Below are 22,453 nucleotides of genomic sequence, written 5' to 3' on the forward strand. Positions count from 1 at the left end.
CAAATAACTAGGCTTTCTCTGCCTGAAATAGTTAAACATCAGGTATGCAAGTGACAGATTCTGCCCAGGTCTGGACTGGGTCAGAATAACCTTCACTGATAAGTAATTACAGCCATAAAACACTTTCCTGTCAGTAAATGGTTTCTAAAAGCAGAAAGGAGATAAAAGGTCAATAATTCATTTATTTGAGCTCTGGCATCATTCAGTAAAGGTGTCACTGAACACAATGAAGCAATAAAAACTTCAAAACTAGATAAAAATCTAAAATAAAACTGTGGGATAGCAAAAAAAAAGTCATTTTTAGGAGAAGGAGGATAGATACTAGTTTTTCTCATCAGTTTCTTTTCAGTTCGGATGTCCTTTAACTATTGTACCATTATCAAATTGAAAATGCAGCAATCATATTCATATAAAAAACCAACAATTGCACCCACATATAAAATGCTGCCATCACACCTACATGAGACATACAGTGTTGACTCATAGTTACATAGTTACATAGTTATTTTGGTTGAAAAAAGACATACGTCCATCGAGTTCAACCAGTATAAAGTACACCAGCCTGCTCCCTCACATATCCCTGTTCATTGATCATTGTCAAGAGAAGTGCAGCATTGTCCACTACATAGGAAATGCAGTTATATCACCCCCACATATAAAATGCAGTTATCACGCACACATATGAAATGCATCAATTATAATCACTGTTATGCAGAACATGAAATGCAGCCATAGCCCCCTCATATGAAATGCAGCCATTATCCCCATATGAAATGTACCCACCACCCCACACAGGAAATTGATTAACAATTTCTGCCTCCCCAGCATTGGTGTCAGTGGGCCCTGTGATACCCCCCCAAGACAGAAGTAACAGGTGGCTTCTCCCAACCCCCTGAGACAGTAGTTCCAGGTGACATCCCCCCCTCCACTTCCCCGATGACACCCCCTGCCCCAAAAGAAAGAATATATACATATGCATATGGTGGCATAGTGACTAGAAATCTCGCCTTGCAACGCTGGGTTCCACGGTCCAGTCCAACTATTTGCAAGGTGTTTGTATGCTCCTCCTGGGTCTGCGTGGGTTTTCTCCAGGCACTTCGGTTGCCTCCCACATCCCAAAAACATACAGACTTCCCCTAAAAGTTGGCCCTACACAATATAGACATAAGACTGCAGTAGGGATTAGATTGGAAGGCCATCTGAGGGAGAGTTAAGTGAATAGACATAACACAACCCACCTACGGTATACTTTAATATTTTGTTGCTGACCTCGCTGTGGCCAGGCCACGCATGCGCAGTATGCCCCAGGCCAGAAGACTTTCTGGGGCAATTTGCAAAAGCTGCAGGCAGCAGAGGACGGAAGCAAGGGAGAGATGAGGCCAGAGGGGGCTAGAGGAAGCCCCAAGTATGTATAAATTTCTTATATCCCCCTATCTCAGGTTTACTTTAAAATCAGGGCCCCCCTCAAAAAAAAAAAAAAATCACACTACCACCAGATTTAAAGAGACTCAGAGACCAAAATAATAATAGATTTATACATACCTTCCTCCAGCCTCATCCACATGGATCGCTCCCATGCCGCCGTCCTCCGCAGCCTTTAATGACAGGCCCCCCTCCTGGTCCCACTCACACCATATTGCTACCCCCATCTCTACCCCCTTCCCCCTCAGAAAATAATCCCACTACCAACAAGTCCAGTGGAAAGTTAAAATCAGGACCCCCCCCCCGCAGAAAGAACCACAAGTTAAAATCAGGCCCTCCCCCCTCCTGCTCCCAGAGTCCCACACTAAGTTAAGTCAGGGGCCCCCTTTATCTCCCAATCAGCTCCACTCTGTCCTTTTCAATGATTCCCTCCTCTCCTGCCCTGCGTAACCCTCACTGCTGGTCTGGCTTCAATTAATTTAAAAAACTCACGGCAGCCCACGCAGCAGGAACGCTGTCTCAACTGTCAGCTCTCTCCTCAGGCGCGCTGTTGTCCTGGGTGGCATCGCAGTCTGTCACTGTCAGTGACTCTGCGGCTCCCATGCGCCTCGCGCTCTCTCCTAGCTCCTTGTCCAGTCCTAATGACGTCACCTCATCGCCGACGCTGGGAAAGTTTCTCCTTTTGTTAGCCGCGTCACCTACGTCGGGTTGGTGTTGCGCGGTTGCCATGGAGACGCTCTGCGCCGAAGCTGCAAGCATTTTGATGCGGGGGCCCTCTTTCTCCGTCCGACGGCCTACTATGTGTGCCCCTGGCCCGTGGTCTGACCTGCAGCAGCAGATTAGCCACTAGTCAGCGGCGGATGGCTGCAGTTAAGGAAGCAGGCACTCTGAGGGTCATTTTTCACAGCGCACTGGAGGATGTTGGGGGAAAAGGGGCCCACCCATGAGACTGACCAAAAGGGGGGGTGCTGTAGCACCCCGAGCACCCCCCTGTGCACGTGCCTGCTGGTTACTATTGGTTACTCAGCTGACATGTATTGCCACCCGTGTCAGCTGATCTCTCTCTTAGCTGATACTTAAACAAGATTAATGCCTGCGTGTGATTGGCTGTTGTGTGCATATGGCTGGCCACTGATTGGATACTGTCAGTATTTAAATCTTGCTATGACACTTGCATCTTGCCTGTGATAGCTCCTAGCTTGCTGGGTGTGCTGTTACCTGCTGTTTATATTGGATTATCTGGACTTTGACCTCGGCTTTGATTACTGGACCTCCCTTGTCTGCTGCCTGAACTGACCTCTTGCCTGGAATATCATGACGACCCTTGCTGCCTGGTTTTGATTTCAGAAACGTTCATTGACTACTCTCTGCCTTGCCCTCCAGTACTGTGATATTTCTGCTGGACTGTTGCTGGACTGTTGCTGGACTTTGTTATTCTGTTTCCTTGTTTGGCCTGGAAGTTTATTTGCTCACCCTACATTCAGCTCCAATACCTTGCACACTAAAGGCCTGGGTGTAAACGAAGTCGGGCAGGTGTTGTCTCTTCACCTACTGTTCAAGCGGGGATGCGCCACACAGGGTGAAGCGTGTGGAGTAGAGATGGGCCAAACCTCTGATTCTAGGTTCGCAAACCGGGTTCGCGAACTTCCGCGGAAGGTTCGGTTCGCGGAAAAGTTCACGAACCGCAATAGACTTCAATGGGGAGGCGAACTTTGAAAAATAGAAAAAATTATGCTGGCCACAAAAGTGATGGAAAAGATGTTTCAAGGTGTCTAACACCTGGAGGGGGGCATGGCGGAGTGGAATACATGCCAAAAGTCCCGGAGAAAAATCTGGATGTGACGCAAAGCAGCGTTTTAAGGGCAGAAATCACATTGAATGCTAAATTGCAGGCCTAACGTGCTTTCAAACATCTTGCATGTGTATACATCAATCAGGGAGTGTAATTAGAGTACTGCTTCACACTGACACACCAAACTCACTGTGTAACGCACCGCAAATAGCTGTTTGTTGTGTGTTGTGACGGCCGTGCTGGACTACTGCGCAACATTGCGAGATTGCTCTTCCTCACTCAGTGATGTCAGGTAATGTATGACTTCCTTCTCAACTTTCCATGGCACTGTTAAAAAGCTTATGTTTTGTTTTTAAATTACATTTTGTACTTGCTGTGTACTTGTTCAGTACCGCTACAATGAGAATCCTATGGAGGCGGGCAAGTCTGACATTGTGACCCCGGTTAAAGGCCGGGGAATGAGGGATGGAATCCGGTGTGGAGCCTGAGCAACGCTACACATCCAAGGAGGGCAGCAGGCATGCACGCCCGCCCTGAGGTAGTGACCAAAAATAACAATACAGGAGGAAGACTTTCGAGGCCCTGCTGGGTATTTGAAATGAATGTACTTTAAATCCTTTAACGAGAACCAGTTATGGCGGGCAAAGATGACACCACATTCCTTTCACAAGAATCATATGGAGGCGGGCAAGTCTGCCATTTGTGACCCCGGGTAATGGCCGGGGAATGAGGTATGGAATCCGGTGTGGAGCCTGAGCAACGGCTACCACTGCATATCCAAGGAGGGCAGCAGGCAGGCATGTAATACAGGACTTTGAGGCCCTAATTGTAATGAATCAACTTTAAATCCTTTAACGGGAATCCGTTATGGAGGGCAAGTCTGCCATTGTCACCGGGAGGAATGAAGGTTGGATTCCGGCCCGAAGTGGGAGCCTGCTGAGACCCATGCTGTAGCTGCCCTGACCGTGCTTTGCAGACCAGGCATCTGTGGTCAGATGGACCCTTGAGCCAGCGGAAGACAAACCAAGTCGAAAGCATTTGCCAAGAATGTTTTACGGAGGGCAATTTTTGTTGGCATTTTTTTTAATTGTTTGAAAATGTAGATGGTTGTATTTTTAAATTGTTTGAAACTTTAGATGGTTGAATTTTTAAATTGTTTGAAACTTTAGATGGTTGTATTGCGTTCCGGAGTTGGAGCCTGATCAACGGCTACCACCACACATCCAGGCAAGGAGGGCAGCAGGCAGGCAGGCATGCACGCCCGCCCCGAGGTAGTGACCAAAAATAACAATACAGGACTCAGGAGGACCTTTTGAGGCCCTAATTGTAATGAATCAACTTGAAATCCTTTAACGGGAATCCGTTATGGAGGGCAAGTCTGATGGTGCCTTCACTGCGGTTCACCAGGTTGGTCTCCGGCGAGAATCCGTTATGGAGGGCAAGTCTGCCATTGTCACCGCGGGGAATGAAGGTTGGATTCCGGCCCGAAGTGGGAGCCTGCTGAGACCCATGCTGTAGCTGCCCTGACCGTGCTTTGCAGACCAGGCATCTGTGGTCAGATGGACCCTTGAGCCAGCGGAAGACAAACCAAGTCGAAAGCATTTGCCAAGAATGCTAAATTTTAAATTGTTTGGAAATGTAGATGGTTGTATTTTTAAATTGTTTGGAACTTTAGATGGATGTATTTTTAAATTGTTTGAAACTTTAGATGGTTGTATTTTTAAATTGTTTGAAACTGTATCCGTTCAAGTGCAAGTTATGCACTGACTGCCAGGTATAATGTGCAGTCACAGATGCAGTGAAAGGTATGCAGTGACTGCAAACAGCCATTTGTGTAGCGACAGCCGTGCTGGACTGGTGCGCACCATGACGAGAGTGCAGGTGATGGTGGCTTTTCAGCCCATATGCTCGCCCGGCTGATGTAGCTGAATGACAGAACAGTGACTGTCCAGCTGATCAAATTTGGTCTGACCACAATGAAACAATGACCTTATTATGTTTGGTGTGCCACCCCCACCCGAGACACTCATATAGCCGGCGGTCATTGCTTCATTGTGATACGCAAGCCCCTTCACCGTGGCAAGGTAATGATCACGAAGGGGGATGGGCACATGTACATGCCTTTTGTTTATTGTTGCAGCCGCCTGCACTTCAGCCAGAAAAATTAGGTAGGCATGTGCATGCCCAAGAAAAATTAGTATAGCAGCCGCTGCTAGCAGCGGCCTTAAAAATTCTGGAATCCGCCTAGAGTCCTGGACCCTGGTGGTGGTGGTGGCGGAGAAGGCAGTCAAACGGCCTGCAGGCAGAGATGCTGTCTGTGGGGACTGACTTAGTCTTCGGTCGTGCAATAGCCCTCAGGGATCCATGCCTCGTTCATTTTGATAAAGGTCAGGTACTGAACACTGTCATGACTTAGGCGACATCTCTTCTCAGTGACAATGCCTCCAGCTGCACTGAAGGTCCTTTCTGACAGGACGCTTGCGGCAGGGCAAGAGAGAAGTTGTATGGCAAATTGGGACAGCTCTGGCCACAGGTCAAGCATGCGCAACCAGTAGAGCAAGAGTTCATCCTCGCTGCTCGCAGTCGCAGTGTGTATATCCACACTTAAGGCCAGGTAGTCGGCTACCTGCCGGTCTAGGTGTTGGCGAGGCGTTGGACTAAAGAATGTCCGCATGTCCGACATCACCCCAAGATCGCTGGAGCGGCCTGTCCTTGCCTGCGTGGACTGGTGAGGAGTAGTGTTGGGCGAACAGTGTTCGCCACTGTTCGGGTTCTGCAGAACATCACCCTGTTTGGGTGATGTTCGAGTTCGGCCGAACACCTGATGGTGTTCGGCCAAACCGTTCGGCCACATGGCCGAACTAAGAGCGCATGGCCGAACGTTCCCCGAACGTTCGGCTAGCGCTGTGATTGGCCGAACGGGTCACGTGGTTCGGACCCGAACACGCTCTGATTGGCCGAACTGTCACGTGGTTCGGGTAAATAAATACCCGAACCACGTCATATCTCCGCCATTTGTCTGTGGGTTTAGCTTTGGGTAGGCAGGCAGGGTAGTTCGCGCTCCAGCCACGCTAGCCAGGGTCCCCCCAGTCATTGTGTCACTGCTGGGAATAGTACTGCCACTCTGTGTACCTCGCTCAGCCACACTATATAGCATTCTGTTTACTGCCACTCTGTGTCTGCTGGGAATAGTAGTACACTGCTCGCTCAGCCACACTATATAGCATTCTGTTTACTGCCACTCTGTGTACCTCGCTCAGCCACACTATATAGCATTCTGTTTACTGCCACTCTGTGTCTGCTGGGAATAGTAGTTCACCGCTCGCTCAGCCACACTATATAGCATTCTGTTTACTGCCACTCTGTGTACCTCTCTCAGCCACACTATATAGCATTGTGTTTACTGCCACTTTGTGTCTGCTGGGAATAGTAGTACACCGCTCGCTCAGCCACACTATATAGCATTGTGTTTACTGCCACTCTGTGTACCTCGTTCAGCCACACTATATAGCATTGTGTTTACTGCCACTTTGTGTCTGCTGGGAATAGTAGTACACCGCTCGCTCAGCCACACTATATAGCATTCTGTTTACTGCCACTCTGCATGGCGGCAAAATGCATGCTATCCGCACGCTTCTTGTCCTAATGAAAGGCCTGGGTTGTTGTGTCTCAAAAAGCGTGGCCTTCTCCTCCTGTGCCTCCTCCTGTTCCATCACGTGTGCTGCTGCTGCTGCTGGCCTGGGTTAGCGTTTCCGGTCCCTGTTTATTGAACCTCTAATCTGTATTACATTTATGACTGCATGGCGGCAAAAAGCATTGCTATATCCGCACGCTATTTGTCCTCATGCAAGGCCTGGGATGTTGTGTCTCAAAAAGCGTGGCCTTCTCCTCCTGCGCCTCCTCCTGTTCCATCACATGTGCTGCTGCTGCTGCTGCTGCTGCTGCTGCTGGGTTAGCGTTGCCGGTCCCTGTTTATTGAACCTCTCATCTTTATTACATTTATGACTGCATGGCGGCAAAAAGCATTGCTATATCCGCACGCTATTTGTCCTCATGCAAGGCCTGGGATGCTGTGTCTCAAAAAGCGTGGCCTTCTCCTCCTGCGCCTCCTCCTGTTCCATCACGTGTTCTGCTGCTTGTGCTGGGTTAGCGTTACCCGTCCCTTTTCCTGGAACCTCTTCTCTGTATTACATTTATGACTGCATGGCGACAAAAAGCATGTTACCTGTGCAAAGAAACATGACATTTTCCACATTTAAAAGACAGTTTTTCCTTTGAAACTTTACAATCAATTTTCTCAAAAACTATAAGCTCTTTTTCAAATATTTTTTTTCCTCTTGTACCCACTCCCAAGGTGCACATACCCTGCAAATTTGGGGTATTTAGCATGTAAGGAAGCTTTACAAAGCACGAAAGTTCGGGTCCCTATTGACTTCCATTATGTTCGGAGTTCGGCGCGAACACCCGAACATCGCGGCGATGTTCGGCGAACGTTCGCGAACCCGAACATCTAGGTGTTCGCCCAACACTAGTGAGGAGGAGGAAGAATACTGCCAGTGGTACCTTTATTGCGTTGTACTGTCACATCACCCTTAAATGCATTGTAAAGCATCATTGACAGCTTGTTCTGCAAGTGCAGCATCCTTTCCGCCTTGTGTGGAGTTAGTAACAGGTCTGCCACTTTGTGCCTGTACCGAGGGTCTAGTAGCGTGGCCACCCAGTACAGGTCATTCCCCTTGAGTTTTTTGATACGGTGGTCCCTTAACAGGCTGGACAACATGAAAGAGGCCATCTGCACAAAGTCAGATCCAGACGTACTTTCCATCTCCTTTTGCTCTTCCACAGTGATGTCACGCCCAGCCTCCCCCCAGCCACGGACAATACCATGGGAACGTTGAGCAGCAGAAGCCCCCTCTGACGGCTGCTGCGGTTGTTCTTCTGCCGCCTCTTTCTCCTCCACAGAAACACCTTCCTCATAATCATCCGAGTCTGACTCCTCTCCTTCCCCACATGACTCCTCTTCTTCCTCCTCCTCCCCCCTCTGTGGTGCCGCAGGTGTTGAGGAAACCTGTGGTTCGGCTGAAAATTGGTCCCACGACTCCTCCTGCCGTAGCTGTTCCTGTTCCCGCTCCTCCACAGCTTCATCCACCACTCTACGCACGGCACACTCCAGGAAGTAAGCGTAGGGGATCAAGTCGCTGATGGTGCCTTCAGCGCGACTCACCAGGTTGGTCACCTCCTCAAACGGCCGCATGGTCCTGCATGCATTTCGCATCAGTGTCCAGCTGTTGGGCCACAACATCCCCATCTTCCCAGATTGTGTCCTTCTACTGTAGCTGTACAGGTACTGGGTGACGGCTTTCTCCTGGCGAGAGAACATGAGCAGGGTGGAATTCCAGCGAGTTGGGCTATCGCATATCAAGCGTCTCATCGGCAAGTTGTTTTTCCGCTGAATGTCCGCAAGCCGTGCCATGGTCGTATAAGACCACCTGAAATGCCCACACAACTTCCTGGTCTGCTTCAGGACGTCCTCTAAGCCTGGGTACTTTGAGACAAATCTTTGCACGACCAGATTCAGCACGTGCCATGCAGGGTACATGTGTCAGCTTTCCCAAATTCAAAGCGGAAAGGAGATTGCTGCCGTTGTCACACACCACGTTGCCGATCTCCAGCTGGTGCGGGGTCAGCCATTGCTCCACCTGTTTGTTAAGAGCAGCCAGGAGAGCTGCTCCAGTGTGACTCTCCGCTTTGAGGCAAGACATGTCTAAAATTGCGTGACACCGTCGTACCTGGCATGCAGCGTAGGCTCTGGGGAGATGGGGCTGTGTAGCTGGAGAGGAAGAGGAGATGGCAGCACCGCTAGAGTTCAACTGACACTCAGCTGAGGAGGAGGAGGTTGACAGCGAAGAGGATGTAGCTGGAGGAGAAGGAGAGGAGGTGGCAGGAGGCCTGCCTGCAAGCCGTGGAGGTGTGACAAGTCGGTCCGCTGCGCAGCCACGTACTCCCTGCTTGCTGCCATCGGTCACCAGGTTGACCCAATGGGCTGTGTACGTAATGTAGCGGCCCTGCCCGTGCTTGGCAGACCAGGCATCCGTGGTCAGGTTGGGTCCCTTGACCCAACGCTCTTTGCAATAGATGACACCACTTGCCTCTGAACTGCACGGTACAGTTTGGGTATGGCCTTTTGTGAAAAATACGTGTGGCCTGGTATCTTCCACTGCGGTGTCCCAATGGCCACAAATTTACGGAAAGCCTCTGACTCCACCAGCTTGTATGGTAATAGCTGGCGAGCTAATAGTTCCGCCACACCAGCTGTCAGACGGCGGGCAAGAGGGTGACTGGCCGAAATTGGCTTCTTCCGCTCAAAGACTTCCTTCACAGACACCTGGCTACTGCTGTGGGCAGAGGTGCAGGAACCGCTCAAGGGCAGAGGCGGTGTGAAGGAGGGTGGCTGTGAAGGTTCAAGGGAGAAAGCGGATGAAGACGATGCACCTGAAGGAGGAAGAGGAGAAGGAGGGTGGCTTGTCTTTTGAGGGGTGCTGCTTTTCCTCAGGTGTTCTTCCCATAGCTGTTTGTGCCTTCTCTCCAGGTGCCTTCGTAAGGCACTTGTCCCTACGTGACTGTTGGCCTTTCCACGGCTCAATTTTTGGAGGCAGAGAGAACAGATGGCTTTGCTCCTATCTGAGGCAAACACCGTAAAATATTTCCAAACCACAGAGCCCCCCTGGGGTGATGGCACTACGGTGGCATCAACAGCTGACCTTGAAGGGCATGTTGGCTGGCTGGCCATAGCTGGTGATACATGGCGCCGGACACTGCCCCCAGCTGTTTCTGAGGACGAGCTCCCTCTGCTTCTATCATGGAGTCGTCTCCTCCTACTCCTCTCTGGCTCCCCCTCTGAACTGTCCCCCTGGTCATCTCCTCTATTGGGTACATACGTGACATCCGTATAATCGTCATCATAATCCTCCTGCCCAGCTTCACTTTCCTCAGACACCTCCTCAACTGCACCAACTTCAGGTGGATAATCATGCCCCTCCTCACACATTACGTCCATACTCCATACTATCGCCACCTAACTTAGACGTATGAGGTGGTGTACCTGCGCCTTCTTCTTGTTGTTGCAGTAGTGGCTGTGAATCAGTGATTTCACCACCACCACCACCAAATAACTCCTGCGAAGTGTCAAATGCAGCGGATGTGGCGCTTGTTGTAGCGCTGGTGGCTGCGGGAGATGAGGTTTTCTGTGTTAAATACTCAAGCACGTCCTCACAATTTTGGGAAGTGATGGCACGTGCCTTCTTCTGAGCACTGTACTTTGGGCCAGGTCCGCACGAAATCACAGCAACACCACCTTGCACAGACCTGCCAGTGCCAGGTGGCCTTCCTCTGGGTCTGCCTCTACCTCTTCCTCTACCTGGTTTGTCCATTTTGTCCATCTCGGGGGGAAGCTAGGTATATGCAGTGAGGTGAGTTCACTGAACACAGAAGGTAGCTATGTGCAGTGAGGTGAGTTCACTCAACCCAAAGGTAGTTATATATGCAGTGAGGTGAGTTCACTGAACACAGAAGGTAGCTATGTGCAGTGAGGTGAGTTCACTCAACCCAAAGGTAGTTATATATGCAGTGTGGTGAGTTCACTGAACACAAAAGGTAGCTATATGCAGTGAGGTGAGTTCACTGAACACAAAAGGTAGCTATATGCAGTCAGCTGAGTTCACTCAACCCAAAGGTAGTTATATATGCAGTGAGGTGAGTTCACTGAACATAGAAGGTAGCTATGTGCAGTGAGGTGAGTTCACTCAACCCAAAGGTAGTTATATATGCAGTGAGGTGAGTTCACTGAACACAGAAGGTAGCTATATGCAGTGAGGTGAATTCACTGAACACAAAAGGTAGCTATATGCAGTGAGGTGAGTTCACTGAACACAAAAGCTAGCTATATGCAGCGAGGTGAGTTCACTGAACACAAAAGGTAGCTATATGCAGTCAGCTGAGTTCACTCAACCCAAAGGTAGTTATATATGCAGTGAGGTGAGTTCACTGAACACAGAAGGCAGCTATGTGCAGTGAGGTGAGTTCACTCAACCCAAAGGTAGTTATATATGCGGTGAGGTGAGTTCACTGAACACGGAAGGTAGCTATGTGCAGTGAGGTGAGTTCACTCAACCCAAAGGTAGTTATATATGCAGTGAGGTGAGTTCACTGAACACAAAAGGTAGCTATATGCAGTCAGCTGAGTGGATGACCAACCAGAGTATGAAATTGAAAAGATCCTGCACTCTGGCTTAGTGCAGAATTCCGTGCAGTATCTGGTCCACTGGAAAGGATATGGCATAGAGGAAAGATCTTGGGTGCCAGATTGTCACATGCATGCGGAGGAATTAAAAAAGGAGTTTCATGACTTACATCCTGGGAAGCCTGGTGGGAAGTGTCCGGAGTCCACTCCTCGGGGGGGGGGGGGTACTGCAATGGATGGCGGAGACACCGCCGCGCGGTCTGACAGCGAGGCGGCTGATTCCGCGTTCAGAACGGCGGTTTCTCCGCAGCAGCATGCGTCTGGTTTGTCTGAGCCTAGTAGTGCACACAGATGGAGAGCTACGCGCGCGCGCTAACAGGCAGGCCCTTTATGCCAATAGGAGAGGGATCAGCTGATCAGGACGATCAGCTGATCCCAGCGCAGTAGGCGATTGGTGGAATGGGACTGGATGGCACTGAGGAGCGCTCTGCTATATATACTTCTTGCCTGTCAGTTGCTGGTTGTCTGCCGTTGCGAATGCTTATGTGTTAGCACTCAGACCATAGTCAGATCCCTCAGGGTGTTAGAACCAGGTGGACCTGGGAATTCACACTTAGCCAGATTACTGTGTTATTATTGTGTTATTACTGTGTTATACTTTAGACCAGTTCCAGGGTGTTGAGACCACGGACCTCACACCCAAGATTAGGGATACTGTGTCATTGCTGTGTTATTCTTTAGACCAGTTCCAGGGTGTTGAGCCCATGGACCTCACACCCAAGATAAGGGATACTGTGTCATTGTTGTGTTATTCTTTAGATCAGTTCCTGAGTGTTGAGACCACGGACCTCACACCCTAGACTAGGCCTCTGCTTGATATCTGTTATGACCTATTGTTCTCTTGACTCGTCTCCTGCTCTCTGATTCGGTACCTTCGCATATCTGATTACCTGTTGCCAACCCTGCCTGTCCCTGGTTACCGAATCAGCCTTCTGTCTCTGTACCTTATCTGCTCGTGTGTTGCCGACCCGGCCTGGCCGACCCTTCTACCTGTGACACCCCCCGGTGGGGTGTCCAGTAGCTGCAGGGACTCCCTGTCTCTCAGAGGGACCTCTCTGCAATCCAGTCAGGGACTCTATTTCATAGGAGTCCTTTGACTGCAGTACAATACAATACAATACAATAACATTTCTATAGCGCTTTTCTCCAATAGGACTCAAAGCGCTTAGGCTCTCTCAGATTCAGTAATTAGTAGGATGAAGTATTCACACAACAAAAGTTATATTTCTGCAAATGCCAGACTGAACAGGTGGGTTTTCAGTCTGGATTTAAACACGTCCAGGGATGGGGCTGTCCTGATCTGTTGAGGTAAGGAGTTCCAAAACGTAGGGGCAGCATGACAGAAGGCTCTGGGAGCAAAAGTTTCCAAGTGGACTCTGGGTATGACTAAATTATTAGAACCTGTGGATCTGAGAATGCGGGGATTGCTACGCAGCTGTAACATATCTTTCATGTATCCAGGGCCTAGATTATTCAGGGATTTAAATGTCAGTAGGCCGATCTTGAATAGGACCCTCCATTCTATAGGTAGCCAGTGAAGGGAATGCAGGACTGGCGTTATGTGGCAGTGACGGGGTTGGTTGGTTAGCAGTCTGGCAGCAGTATTCTGTATCAGCTGTAGGCGGTACAAGACCTTTTTTGGAAGGCCAGTGTAGAGAGCATTGCAGTAGTCCAGTCGGGATGTGATGAAGGCGTGGACTAAAGTTGGCAGATCTTCTGGGGGTATGAGGTGCTTGATTTTTGCAATGTTCTTCAGGTGAAAATAGGATGATTTCACCACAGCAGAGATTTGAGTTCTGAAGTTTAAATCCCCATCAATTAGATCTCCCAGGCTATGCACATGATCAGAGCTGCGTAGATCTGTGCCTCCTATTCCCAGTGGTGAGGACTGCAAGTTAAGTTGTTTTGTTATCATGCTCTGCCCTCCAATCAGAAGGACTTCAGTTTTGTCTGAATTTAGTTTCAGCCAGTTGTCATTCATCCATTGCTGTAGTTCACGTAAGCAGGCATTTATAGTTAGAGTTGGGTCTGTCACACCAGGCTTGAAGGAAAGATATAGTTGGGTGTCGTCTGCATAGCAGTGGTATGTCAGGCCATGTTTTTGGATTAGTTTTCCCAACGGTAGCATGTAAATCGTGAAAAGCAGGGGAGAGAGGATTGAGCCCTGGGGCACCCCATACTTAAGTGTTACAGGGGTGGACAGGAAGGGCCCCATAGACACTTTGTGGGTTCTGCCACTCAAAAAGGATTGGAACCACTGAAGTACTATGCCATCAATGCCGCAGTATTCCTGTAGCCTGTTTATCAAGATGTCATGGTCAACTGTGTCAAAGGCTGCAGAAAGGTCTAGCAGTATGAGGATCGAGCACTCTCCTCTGTCTCTTGCCATGAGCAGGTGGTTGCATATTTGGATGAGGGCAGTTTCAGTGCTGTGGTGTTTCCTGAAGCCAGACTGGAATGGGTCATAACTGTTATTTTGTAGGATTCTGGCTTCTAGCTGGAGGTATACAGCTTTTTCAATTAGCTTGCCCAGAAAGGGGAGGTTAGAGACAGGTCTGTAGCTGGTCATTGCATCTGGGTCCAGGGAGGGTTTTTTGAGGAGAGGCCTGATGATTGCTTCCTTCAGTAAAGCAGGAAATATCCCTGATTGTAAGGAACAGTTAACAATTTTGAGGAATACCGGTACGAACAGGTCGGGACAGTTCAACATGAACTGTGTTGTGCCAGGATCCAGGTCACAGGTAGTTAGGCGGACGTGAAGGAGGATGCTTGAAGTGACTTCTTCATCAATTTCTTTGAAGTTTGACCAAGGTGTTACGTTGTCTCTGCTAATGGTCTTCGGCACTATATTAGACTCAGATGCTGTAAGTTGGATGGCGGACCTTATAGCGGAGACTTTGTCTGTGAAGAAATGGGCAAATTGGTCACAGAGGTCCTTTGAAGACTCGATATTACGTTTTTGACATGCTGGGTTGCAGAGCTTTTCCACTGTGCGGAACAGTTGGGCTGGTTTGTTAACTGCATTTGCAATCTCTTGTGATAGAAAGGATGATTTTTTTCCCGTGATTACCTTTTGGTAGCTCTTCAAGTGGAAGATTAAGGCATGTTTGTCTTCTGGGGACTGAGATTTGCGCCACAGCCTCTCAAGTTTCAGTAGATGTCTGATTCCCAGCTGTTCAAGGAATCACTGGCTCTCTGGTTATCTCCAACCCTATCTAGGAGATACCCATTATACGGTCTAGGGTCACCTGCTCCTCAGGTGGTCCAGGCTCATATACTGTTGCACCAAACACTTACACTTTATCAGGTGTCGAGAGGTTAGTTATACTTGTATTACTGGTGATTCTGCAGATCATCAATAATCAGGTATATATCTGTATTCTTGGTGATACTGCAGATCACCAATAAACAGATTCTCTCTGTGTGCTGACACCGATCGTTACAATAAACAGGTGAAGATGCAAAAATTATTTCAGATGTTCCAATTGGAAATCCAGGACATTAGAGGCGTTTTCTCAAGGATCCACCCATGATGATAATGTAAGAGATAGTTAGTCCCTCAAATGGAGGCATGGTAATGAACCTGTAACTAGAGATAGCACATTAAATACAACTGTTCGGTATCTTTGGGGTAGCTCCTATCTCACATAGTACTTTCCACAATATGTTCCTAACTGTGGAAACAGACAGCTGAAATCTCTGAGACCGCTTTCTGTACCCTTCCCCCTAAACCATGATGGTAAACAATCTTTGTATTCAGGTTATTTGAGAGTTGTTTTGAGACCCCCATGTGTCAGGAACCGGCCCGCGGCACGCCTGCGTATACGGTTCCCGACTGCGGGTTTGACCAGATTAAGCGGGGAACAGCCTTATTTAAGCTACAAACAAGGCTGGAACCCCTCAAACACTTCTCACTGCCACCACTAGCTGTTCGCTAGACACTTCCACTCTGCTGTCGAGTCCTCAGCGCGCACTCCGCGTTTTCGTATCTGGGTCAGCTTTGCGCTTAGGCCAAATACGGGAACGCCACGCACCCACACACACACACAGTTGCAATCTTACACTGTCGTGAAGCAAAGACCCACTAACAGTCGTTCCGAACGATACTGTTAGCCACTCTGCTGTCGCTACTCGCACTGGCGTTGTTCGTACGTTGGGTCAGCTGCGCGCTTAGGCCAACGTATGACAAACGCCCCCACACACAATGCAATTACAATTTCATACGGTAGTGTTGCTCAAGCGTACAATTAGGCATGAAACTTATACACGGTTACACTTCAGTCTCTTCTAGGCTATGAGTGTTAGTTTAGTACGGCAGAAGTCAAGCTTATTAAATAATAATTTAATATTCCAGAAAAACATAGAACAGTGCAGAACTTAATATATACAGAAAAATTACAAAAAACAAAGTAAAAATAGTTACAAGATAAAGTTACAAAGATAACACACAAAGCGATTTTGCTTACCAAAATAAAGGGATCCCGATAGAAGAATCGTGGACTTTGGTGTGGACGGACACAGTCTGGCTAGACCAGGAGTTCACTAGCTTGGGCCAGGAGACCGGCTGCCACTACCGTCAGAAGAGAACTGCTTTGAGGTAGCTGTCCCCTGGTTTTTATAATGAAATATTCGCCTCGAGGCTGTAAGCCTGTGTGGACGGGGGGGGGAGCTGGATTTAATTACATCCTCAGTCATAATTGGATTTCCAGAGATCCAACATCCACTATAGTCCACACACCCAACAAAAGACTTCCTTAGCCCAATTTCCCCAGGTTACAATGTCTTTACATCAAGAGATTGTTAAATGAGGCTTTTCAACTCCACCAATAATTCAATTTCCACAGGTAGAAAATGGTATCAAAAGGACTTCACCTCTTCAATAATTTCCAGTAGGCTGTCAAATACATTTCAAACATTCAGGTGTCAGCTTCCCCCTGCCCCCAAGACTCTAGCAGGCTTGCCTTGTCCCAATGGCTGACACCAGACTCAAAAGCCATGCCGACCAGCCTATTCTTCCTCAATTGGCAGGTAATTAGCAGTAGACACAGTTTCCCCTGCTGGACAATGGGGCAGAGGTAATGGACATCTACATACAGAATTACATTAGACAGACTTCAGTTTACTCTGGCCAGGTGACCAATTACTCCCAAGCCCAATACACATCTGAGGCATTATTCAGACAACATGGTCTGACCACCTGTATAGGCTTCACAGCAACTGTCTAATTAAGGGTTTCCTCATTAGAAGCAGACAATGATAGGTAATTTACACTTTATACGGAATTCCAGGAAGACTGGCTAACAGACAATCCCATATGTTACAGTCAAAAAATGAAGGAAATATGTTCCTGTTATCCTTAATATCATCAGCACCTCAATATATCTCCACACCTCCGCCGTTAACTTGGTGCAAGGCAGATGATCTTCCCAGATCATCCTGCCTGCACCTACACTGTTGGTTCTGCTTGACGGGACAGCCCATCAGCATTCCCATGATTGCTCCCCTTCCTATGTTGAATGGTGAAGCTATATTGTTGGAGAACTAAGCTCCATCTCAGCAGTTTTCCATTGTCCCCAGAAACCCGATGTAACCAACTAAGAGGGTTGTGGTCGGTTACGACGGTGAATACACGACCGTAGAGATAGTGCTGCAGCTTTTGTAGGGCCCATACAATTGCCAAGCACTCCTTCTCTATGGTGGCGTAAGCTACCTCCCGGGGTAGCAGCTTCCGACTTAAGTACAGAATCGGATGTTCTTCCCCAGTTTGGTTTACCTGGCTTAATACAGCACCTAGGCCAAAGGCTGAGGCGTCCGTCTGGACTACAAACCGTCGGCTGAAGTCTGGCGCTTGCAACACGGGAGGGCTGGCTAGGGCCCTCTTCAGAGCTGTGAATGACTGTTCACATTCTGGTGTCCAGAGAATCTGCTTGGGCAGCTTCTTTTTTGTGAGGTCTGTCAAGGGCTTGGCGAGGGCACTGTAGCTGGGGACAAACTTTCTATAGTACCCTGCAGTCCCTAAGAAGGACTGAATCTGCTTCTTCGTGTGGGGGGTGGGCCAGGACACAATGGCATCTACCTTCCCAGTATCTGGACGAAGCTCTCCCCCCCCCACCACATGTCCCAGGTACTGTACCTGTTTCATGCCTATCTGACACTTGCTAGGCTTGACTGTTAGTCCTGCTGCAGTGATGCGCCCCAAAACCTGTGACAGCTGCGCTAAGTGGTCGTTCCAGTTGGCGCTAAACACGGCGATGTCATCTAGGTAGGCGACAGCGCAGTGTTCCAAACCCTCCAGGAGACCATTTACAACCCTTTGGAAGGTGGCTGGGGCGTTTTTCATCCCAAAAGGCATCACATTAAACTCAAACAGACCTGAGGGGGTGATAAAGGCAGACCTCTCCCGTGCCTCAGCTGTTAGAGGGACCTGCCAGTATCCCCGACTCAAATCCACGATTGTTAGATATTGCGCACCAGCTAGCTTATCTAACAATTCGTCGACCCTCGGCATTGGGTAAGCATCTGATGCAGTTATCAAATTTAGTTTTCGATAATCTACACAGAACCGAGTGGTCTGGTCCCGTTTGGGTACTAGCACTACAGGTGATGCCCATGCGCTGTGCGACCGTTGGATCACCCCTAGTGACAGCATTTCCTCAATCTCCTTGCTGATGTGGGCCTGAACCTCAGGGGAGACTCTATAGGCTGACTGTCTAACCGGCTTGTTATTTCCGGTGTCAACATGGTGTACAGCCAGGCTGGTCAGACCAGGGCGGGCTGTAAAGGTACCACGGTAAAGGATCAGCACATCAGATAGCCCAGCCTGCTGCTCTGCTGTCAACTCCGGATTGATCTGCACCTCGGTAACAGAGTCGGTTTCCTGGGTGGATGCCAGGATGTCAACCAGGGCCTCTGCTTCACCGTCCGGTAGCAAACTGCAGACAGGGAGAGCGCAAGCGGTTCTAGCATGATGTTCCTTTAACATATTTACATGGTATGTTTTCAGCTGCTTACCTCGGTCATCCAGCGCGACCACATAGGTCACATCACTAATCTTCCTATGTATGGTATAGGGCCCATCCCAAGCGGCCTGCAGCTTATTCTGTCGCATCGGGTTTAGGACCCATACCTTGCGACCTACCTCATAAACTCTCTCCCTAGCCCCGTGGTCATACCACTGCTTCTGGGTGGCCTGGGCTTGAGTCAGATTCTCTCGCACTAACCCCACCAGGGTGTCCATCTTTTCCCGGAACTTCAGAACGTATTCCACTATGGAGACCCCGTGGCCCATATCCTGCCCCTCCCAGACCTCTCGAATGAGATCGAGGGGTCCGCGTACCCTCCTCCCATATAATAGCTCAAAGGGTGAGAACCCGGTGGATGCCTGGGGCACCTCACGATAGGCAAACAGCAAGTGGGGCAGGTATCGCTCCCAGTCTCTCCCTTGCGATTCAACAAACACCCTTAGCATCTGTTTCAGAGTACCATTGAACCGCTCACATAACCCATTTGTCTGGGGGTGGTAAGGGCTGGCCATGATGTGTTCTACCTGCATTTGTTTACAGAGGCATTCCATTAGGCGCGACATGAATTGCGGGCCGTGATCGGTGAGCATTTCGCGGGGAAAACCGACCCGTGAGAAAATGCGCACCAATGCGTCCGCAACCTTGTCTGCCCGTATGGAGCTCAGGGCTACAGCCTCAGGGTAGCGAGTTGCATAATCTACCACCGTGAGAATGAAACGTTTCCCTGTGCTGCTGGGTATCGCTAGAGGCCCAATTATGTCAACAGCAACCCTTTGGAAGGGCTCCTCTATTATGGGTAAGGGCCTCAGTGGGGCTTTGTCGGTGCCACCAGCTTTGCCGACCCGCTGACAGGCGACACAAGACCGGCAAAAATCAGCAATATCTGTCCCCATGTGGGGCCAATAAAAATTGTGGGCAAGCCGGGATTTGGTCTTGCGGATCCCCAAGTGACCAGCCAGGGGCACCTCATGTGCTATTCTCAATAGCTGCTCCCTGTACCTGTGGGGAACAATCAACTGCCGGTCGGCCTCCTCCACTTCAGACGGCTCAGAGGGAATAACCTCTCTGTACAGTCTGCCGTGTTCCCAGTACACCCTCACTTTGTCGCCCTCCACCGGTGCCCTGTCCGCCAGACTCCTGAGCTCTTCCAGGCTGCTATCAAGTCGCACAGCCTCGGAGAACTCAGCGCTGTCGGCCACAGGCACCAGGGAGGTGGCAAACTGAGAGGCCTCTGGGTCCTCAGAGCCAAGCTCTGAAGTGGAAGAGCCCGACCCAGTGACATCAGCCCCTTCAGTGGACAATTCGTCTGCTGCAGCCCGGTGAGCACTGCGGGTCACCACTGCAGCTGACGGAACGTTCACTGTACACATGTCATTATGCAACACATCACATTTTACATCAACATTATCTGCATTCATGGTAACAACGTGTCCTCCTCCAGGCCTGGGCACTGGAGACTCACTAGGGCTGGCTCCTAGTACACAGTCCGTAGCCCCTGGGGCCTCACCAGCACTCCCCGCTTGCACAGCATTATCACACAGTACCTTGCAAGAGTCCTGAACTTCTGCGGGGGATGCAGGCTCCACGGGGTTTGGAGTAGGCTCATACCGGGCCACTAACCGTCCCAGGTCAGTACCCAACAAAACGTTCGTGGGGATGGCATCCGTTACCCCCACTTCTTTCATTCCGCTGCCGGCCCCCCAATCCAGGTGGACCAAGGCGGTGGGTATGGCAGGGGTGACGCCCCCAACTCCTTTGACAGCCATAGTCTTGCCAGGAATGTACTCCTCAGGGTTCACAAGCTGGGGGTGCACTAGAGTCACCTCTGCTCCAGTGTCTCTTAGACCGGTGGTAACTGTATCACCAACCGTGACAGGTTGCAGATTCTCTGCATAGCTACCTGCATTCCGGGTGGCACACAACGCATTCCGGGCCCCGCCAGAGTTTGGGGCTTCCTTCTTCTTTTCTGGGCACGTAGCACTGATGTGACCCGGTTTGTTACAGGCAAAACATCTCCGAGTGTCAACGGTGGCTGTTCTACCTCCAGGCGGCTGCGGGACTTGGCTTCGCTGGGTGCTCAGAGGAGAAGGTCTCGCAGGCTTTTCTCCCTTCCAGCTGGGCGCCGTAGTCCTCCGAAAATCAGATGCTCGATTGGACGTGTAGGCATCAGCAACTTTCGCGGCCTCATCCACGGTCTTTGGCTCTCGGTCCCGTACAAACTGCCGGACCTCAACAGGACAAGTGTGGAGGAACTGGTCTTTTATTATCAGTTCCTGCAGGGCATCAAAGGTCTCAACCGCCAGTCCTTTTACCCACTGCTGGAAGGCAGTGCGCAGGTTGCATGCATGATCCAGGTAACTGTCATTAGGACCTCGCTGCACTGTCCTGAAACGTTTTCGATACACCTCTGGCGTGAGGTGGTATCGCGCAATGATGGCTTTCTTAATCGCCTCAAAGTCTGTTTCTTCCTCCTGGGGGAGACTCACAAACGCCTCCAGGGCCTTGCCTCTCAGCCCTGGTGTGAGGTATCTTGCCCACTGCTCACGGGGCACCCCATACTGCCGACAAGTCCTTTCAAACCCCTGTAGGAAAGTGTCTATGTCAGAGTCCTTGTCCATAGCGGGGAACTTATCCAGGGGGATTCTGTGGACTCGCTCACCTTCGCGTTCTGCGGGTCCAGCAGACCGGTTCTGCTGCTGAAGTTTAGCCAGCTCCAGCTGGTGTCGCTGTGCAACTTGTTCCCTCTCGGCCTGGTGTCTTTCCCTCTCGGCCTGGTGTCGCCGTTCCGCGTGTTCCTTCTCTGCCTGTCGGTGCAGTAGGATCAGCTTTAGGCGCAGTTCGGGCTCAGCCGAACCTAGTAGCTGTAGGTCGGCTTCCAGAGATGTCATCTCCAAGTTCGGTGGATCATCCAGGACATCGTCTCCACTCGCATTCTGTGGCAGGAGCGATTCCTCCTCTGTCGTGTCGTGAGCTGCATCCGCTGACGTTGAAGCACGGGCTTGCTCTGCCGCATCATGCTCCTCGAGCGCACGAACTAACTGCTCCTTAGTCTGGCCGCTCACTGTCTCGATGCCTTTGTGCTCACACAGGTTGAGTAGTATCTCCTTGTTTTGCCTTGCATAGCTGGATGCTTTCTGAGCCATCGTGTTGCAAAAAATAAAATAAAAGAAAAAAAAGGGGGGGGGGAAGGGAAAGCAAAACACCAAGTGTGTATCTTTGAACAAAAAAACGTATATAGATTCTGCACTGAGTAGACTTCTGTAGGCTAGTTGCTTCTAGCAAGCTTCCAGCCTTTAGTACTCAGAATAGCGAGCTAAACTGCGTACTAATGTACTAAATGATGCCACCACTGCCAGCCAATTAAGTCAGGAACCGGCCCGCGGCACGCCTGCGTATACGGTTCCCGACTGCGGGTTTGACCAGATTAAGCGGGGAACAGCCTTATTTAAGCTACAAACAAGGCTGGAACCCCTCAAACACTTCTCACTGCCACCACTAGCTGTTCGCTAGACACTTCCACTCTGCTGTCGAGTCCTCAGCGTGCACTCCGCGTTTTCGTATCTGGGTCAGCTTTGCGCTTAGGCCAAATACGGGAACGCCACGCACCCACACACACACACAGTTGCAATCTTACACTGTCGTGAAGCAAAGACCCACTAACAGTCGTTCCGAACGATACTGTTAGCCACTCTGCTGTCGCTACTCGCACTGGCGTTGTTCGTACGTTGGGTCAGCTGCGCGCTTAGGCCAACGTATGACAAACTCCCCCACACACAATGCAATTACAATTTCATACGGTAGTGTTGCTCAAGCGTACAATTAGGCATGAAACTTATACACGGTTACACTTCAGTCTCTTCTAGGCTATGAGTGTTAGTTTAGTACGGCAGAAGTCAAGCTTATTAAATAATAATTTAA

General features: G+C 49.8%; 2 protein-coding genes across 5 annotated transcripts in view; one reads left to right on the forward strand and one right to left on the reverse strand.

The window, feature by feature from the left end:
* The window catches only part of NOX1 (NADPH oxidase 1), a 2,086,008-nt gene that overhangs the window by 1,463,841 nt on the left and 599,714 nt on the right, over positions 1 to 22,453 (forward strand). The gene's annotated exons all lie outside the window — the stretch shown is intronic.
* Positions 131 to 21,535, reverse strand: LOC137528405 (uncharacterized). The gene is made up of 2 exons (XM_068249696.1): positions 20,025 to 21,535; positions 131 to 144 (listed from the first exon to the last, which is right to left on the reverse strand). Exons 1-2 carry the CDS (start codon positions 21,421 to 21,423, stop codon positions 131 to 133), a joined length of 1,413 nt encoding a protein of 470 aa, XP_068105797.1. The 5' UTR covers positions 21,424 to 21,535.

Source organism: Hyperolius riggenbachi, chromosome 8 (assembly GCF_040937935.1).
Source record: "Hyperolius riggenbachi isolate aHypRig1 chromosome 8, aHypRig1.pri, whole genome shotgun sequence".
Lineage (NCBI taxonomy): Eukaryota > Metazoa > Chordata > Amphibia > Anura > Hyperoliidae > Hyperolius > Hyperolius riggenbachi.

What these genes read in the sequence shown, in the direction of transcription:
- LOC137528405 (XM_068249696.1), bottom strand. Translation starts at nt 21,423, where the DNA reads ATGACATCTCTGGAAGCCGACCTACAGCTACTAGGTTCGGCTGAGCCC.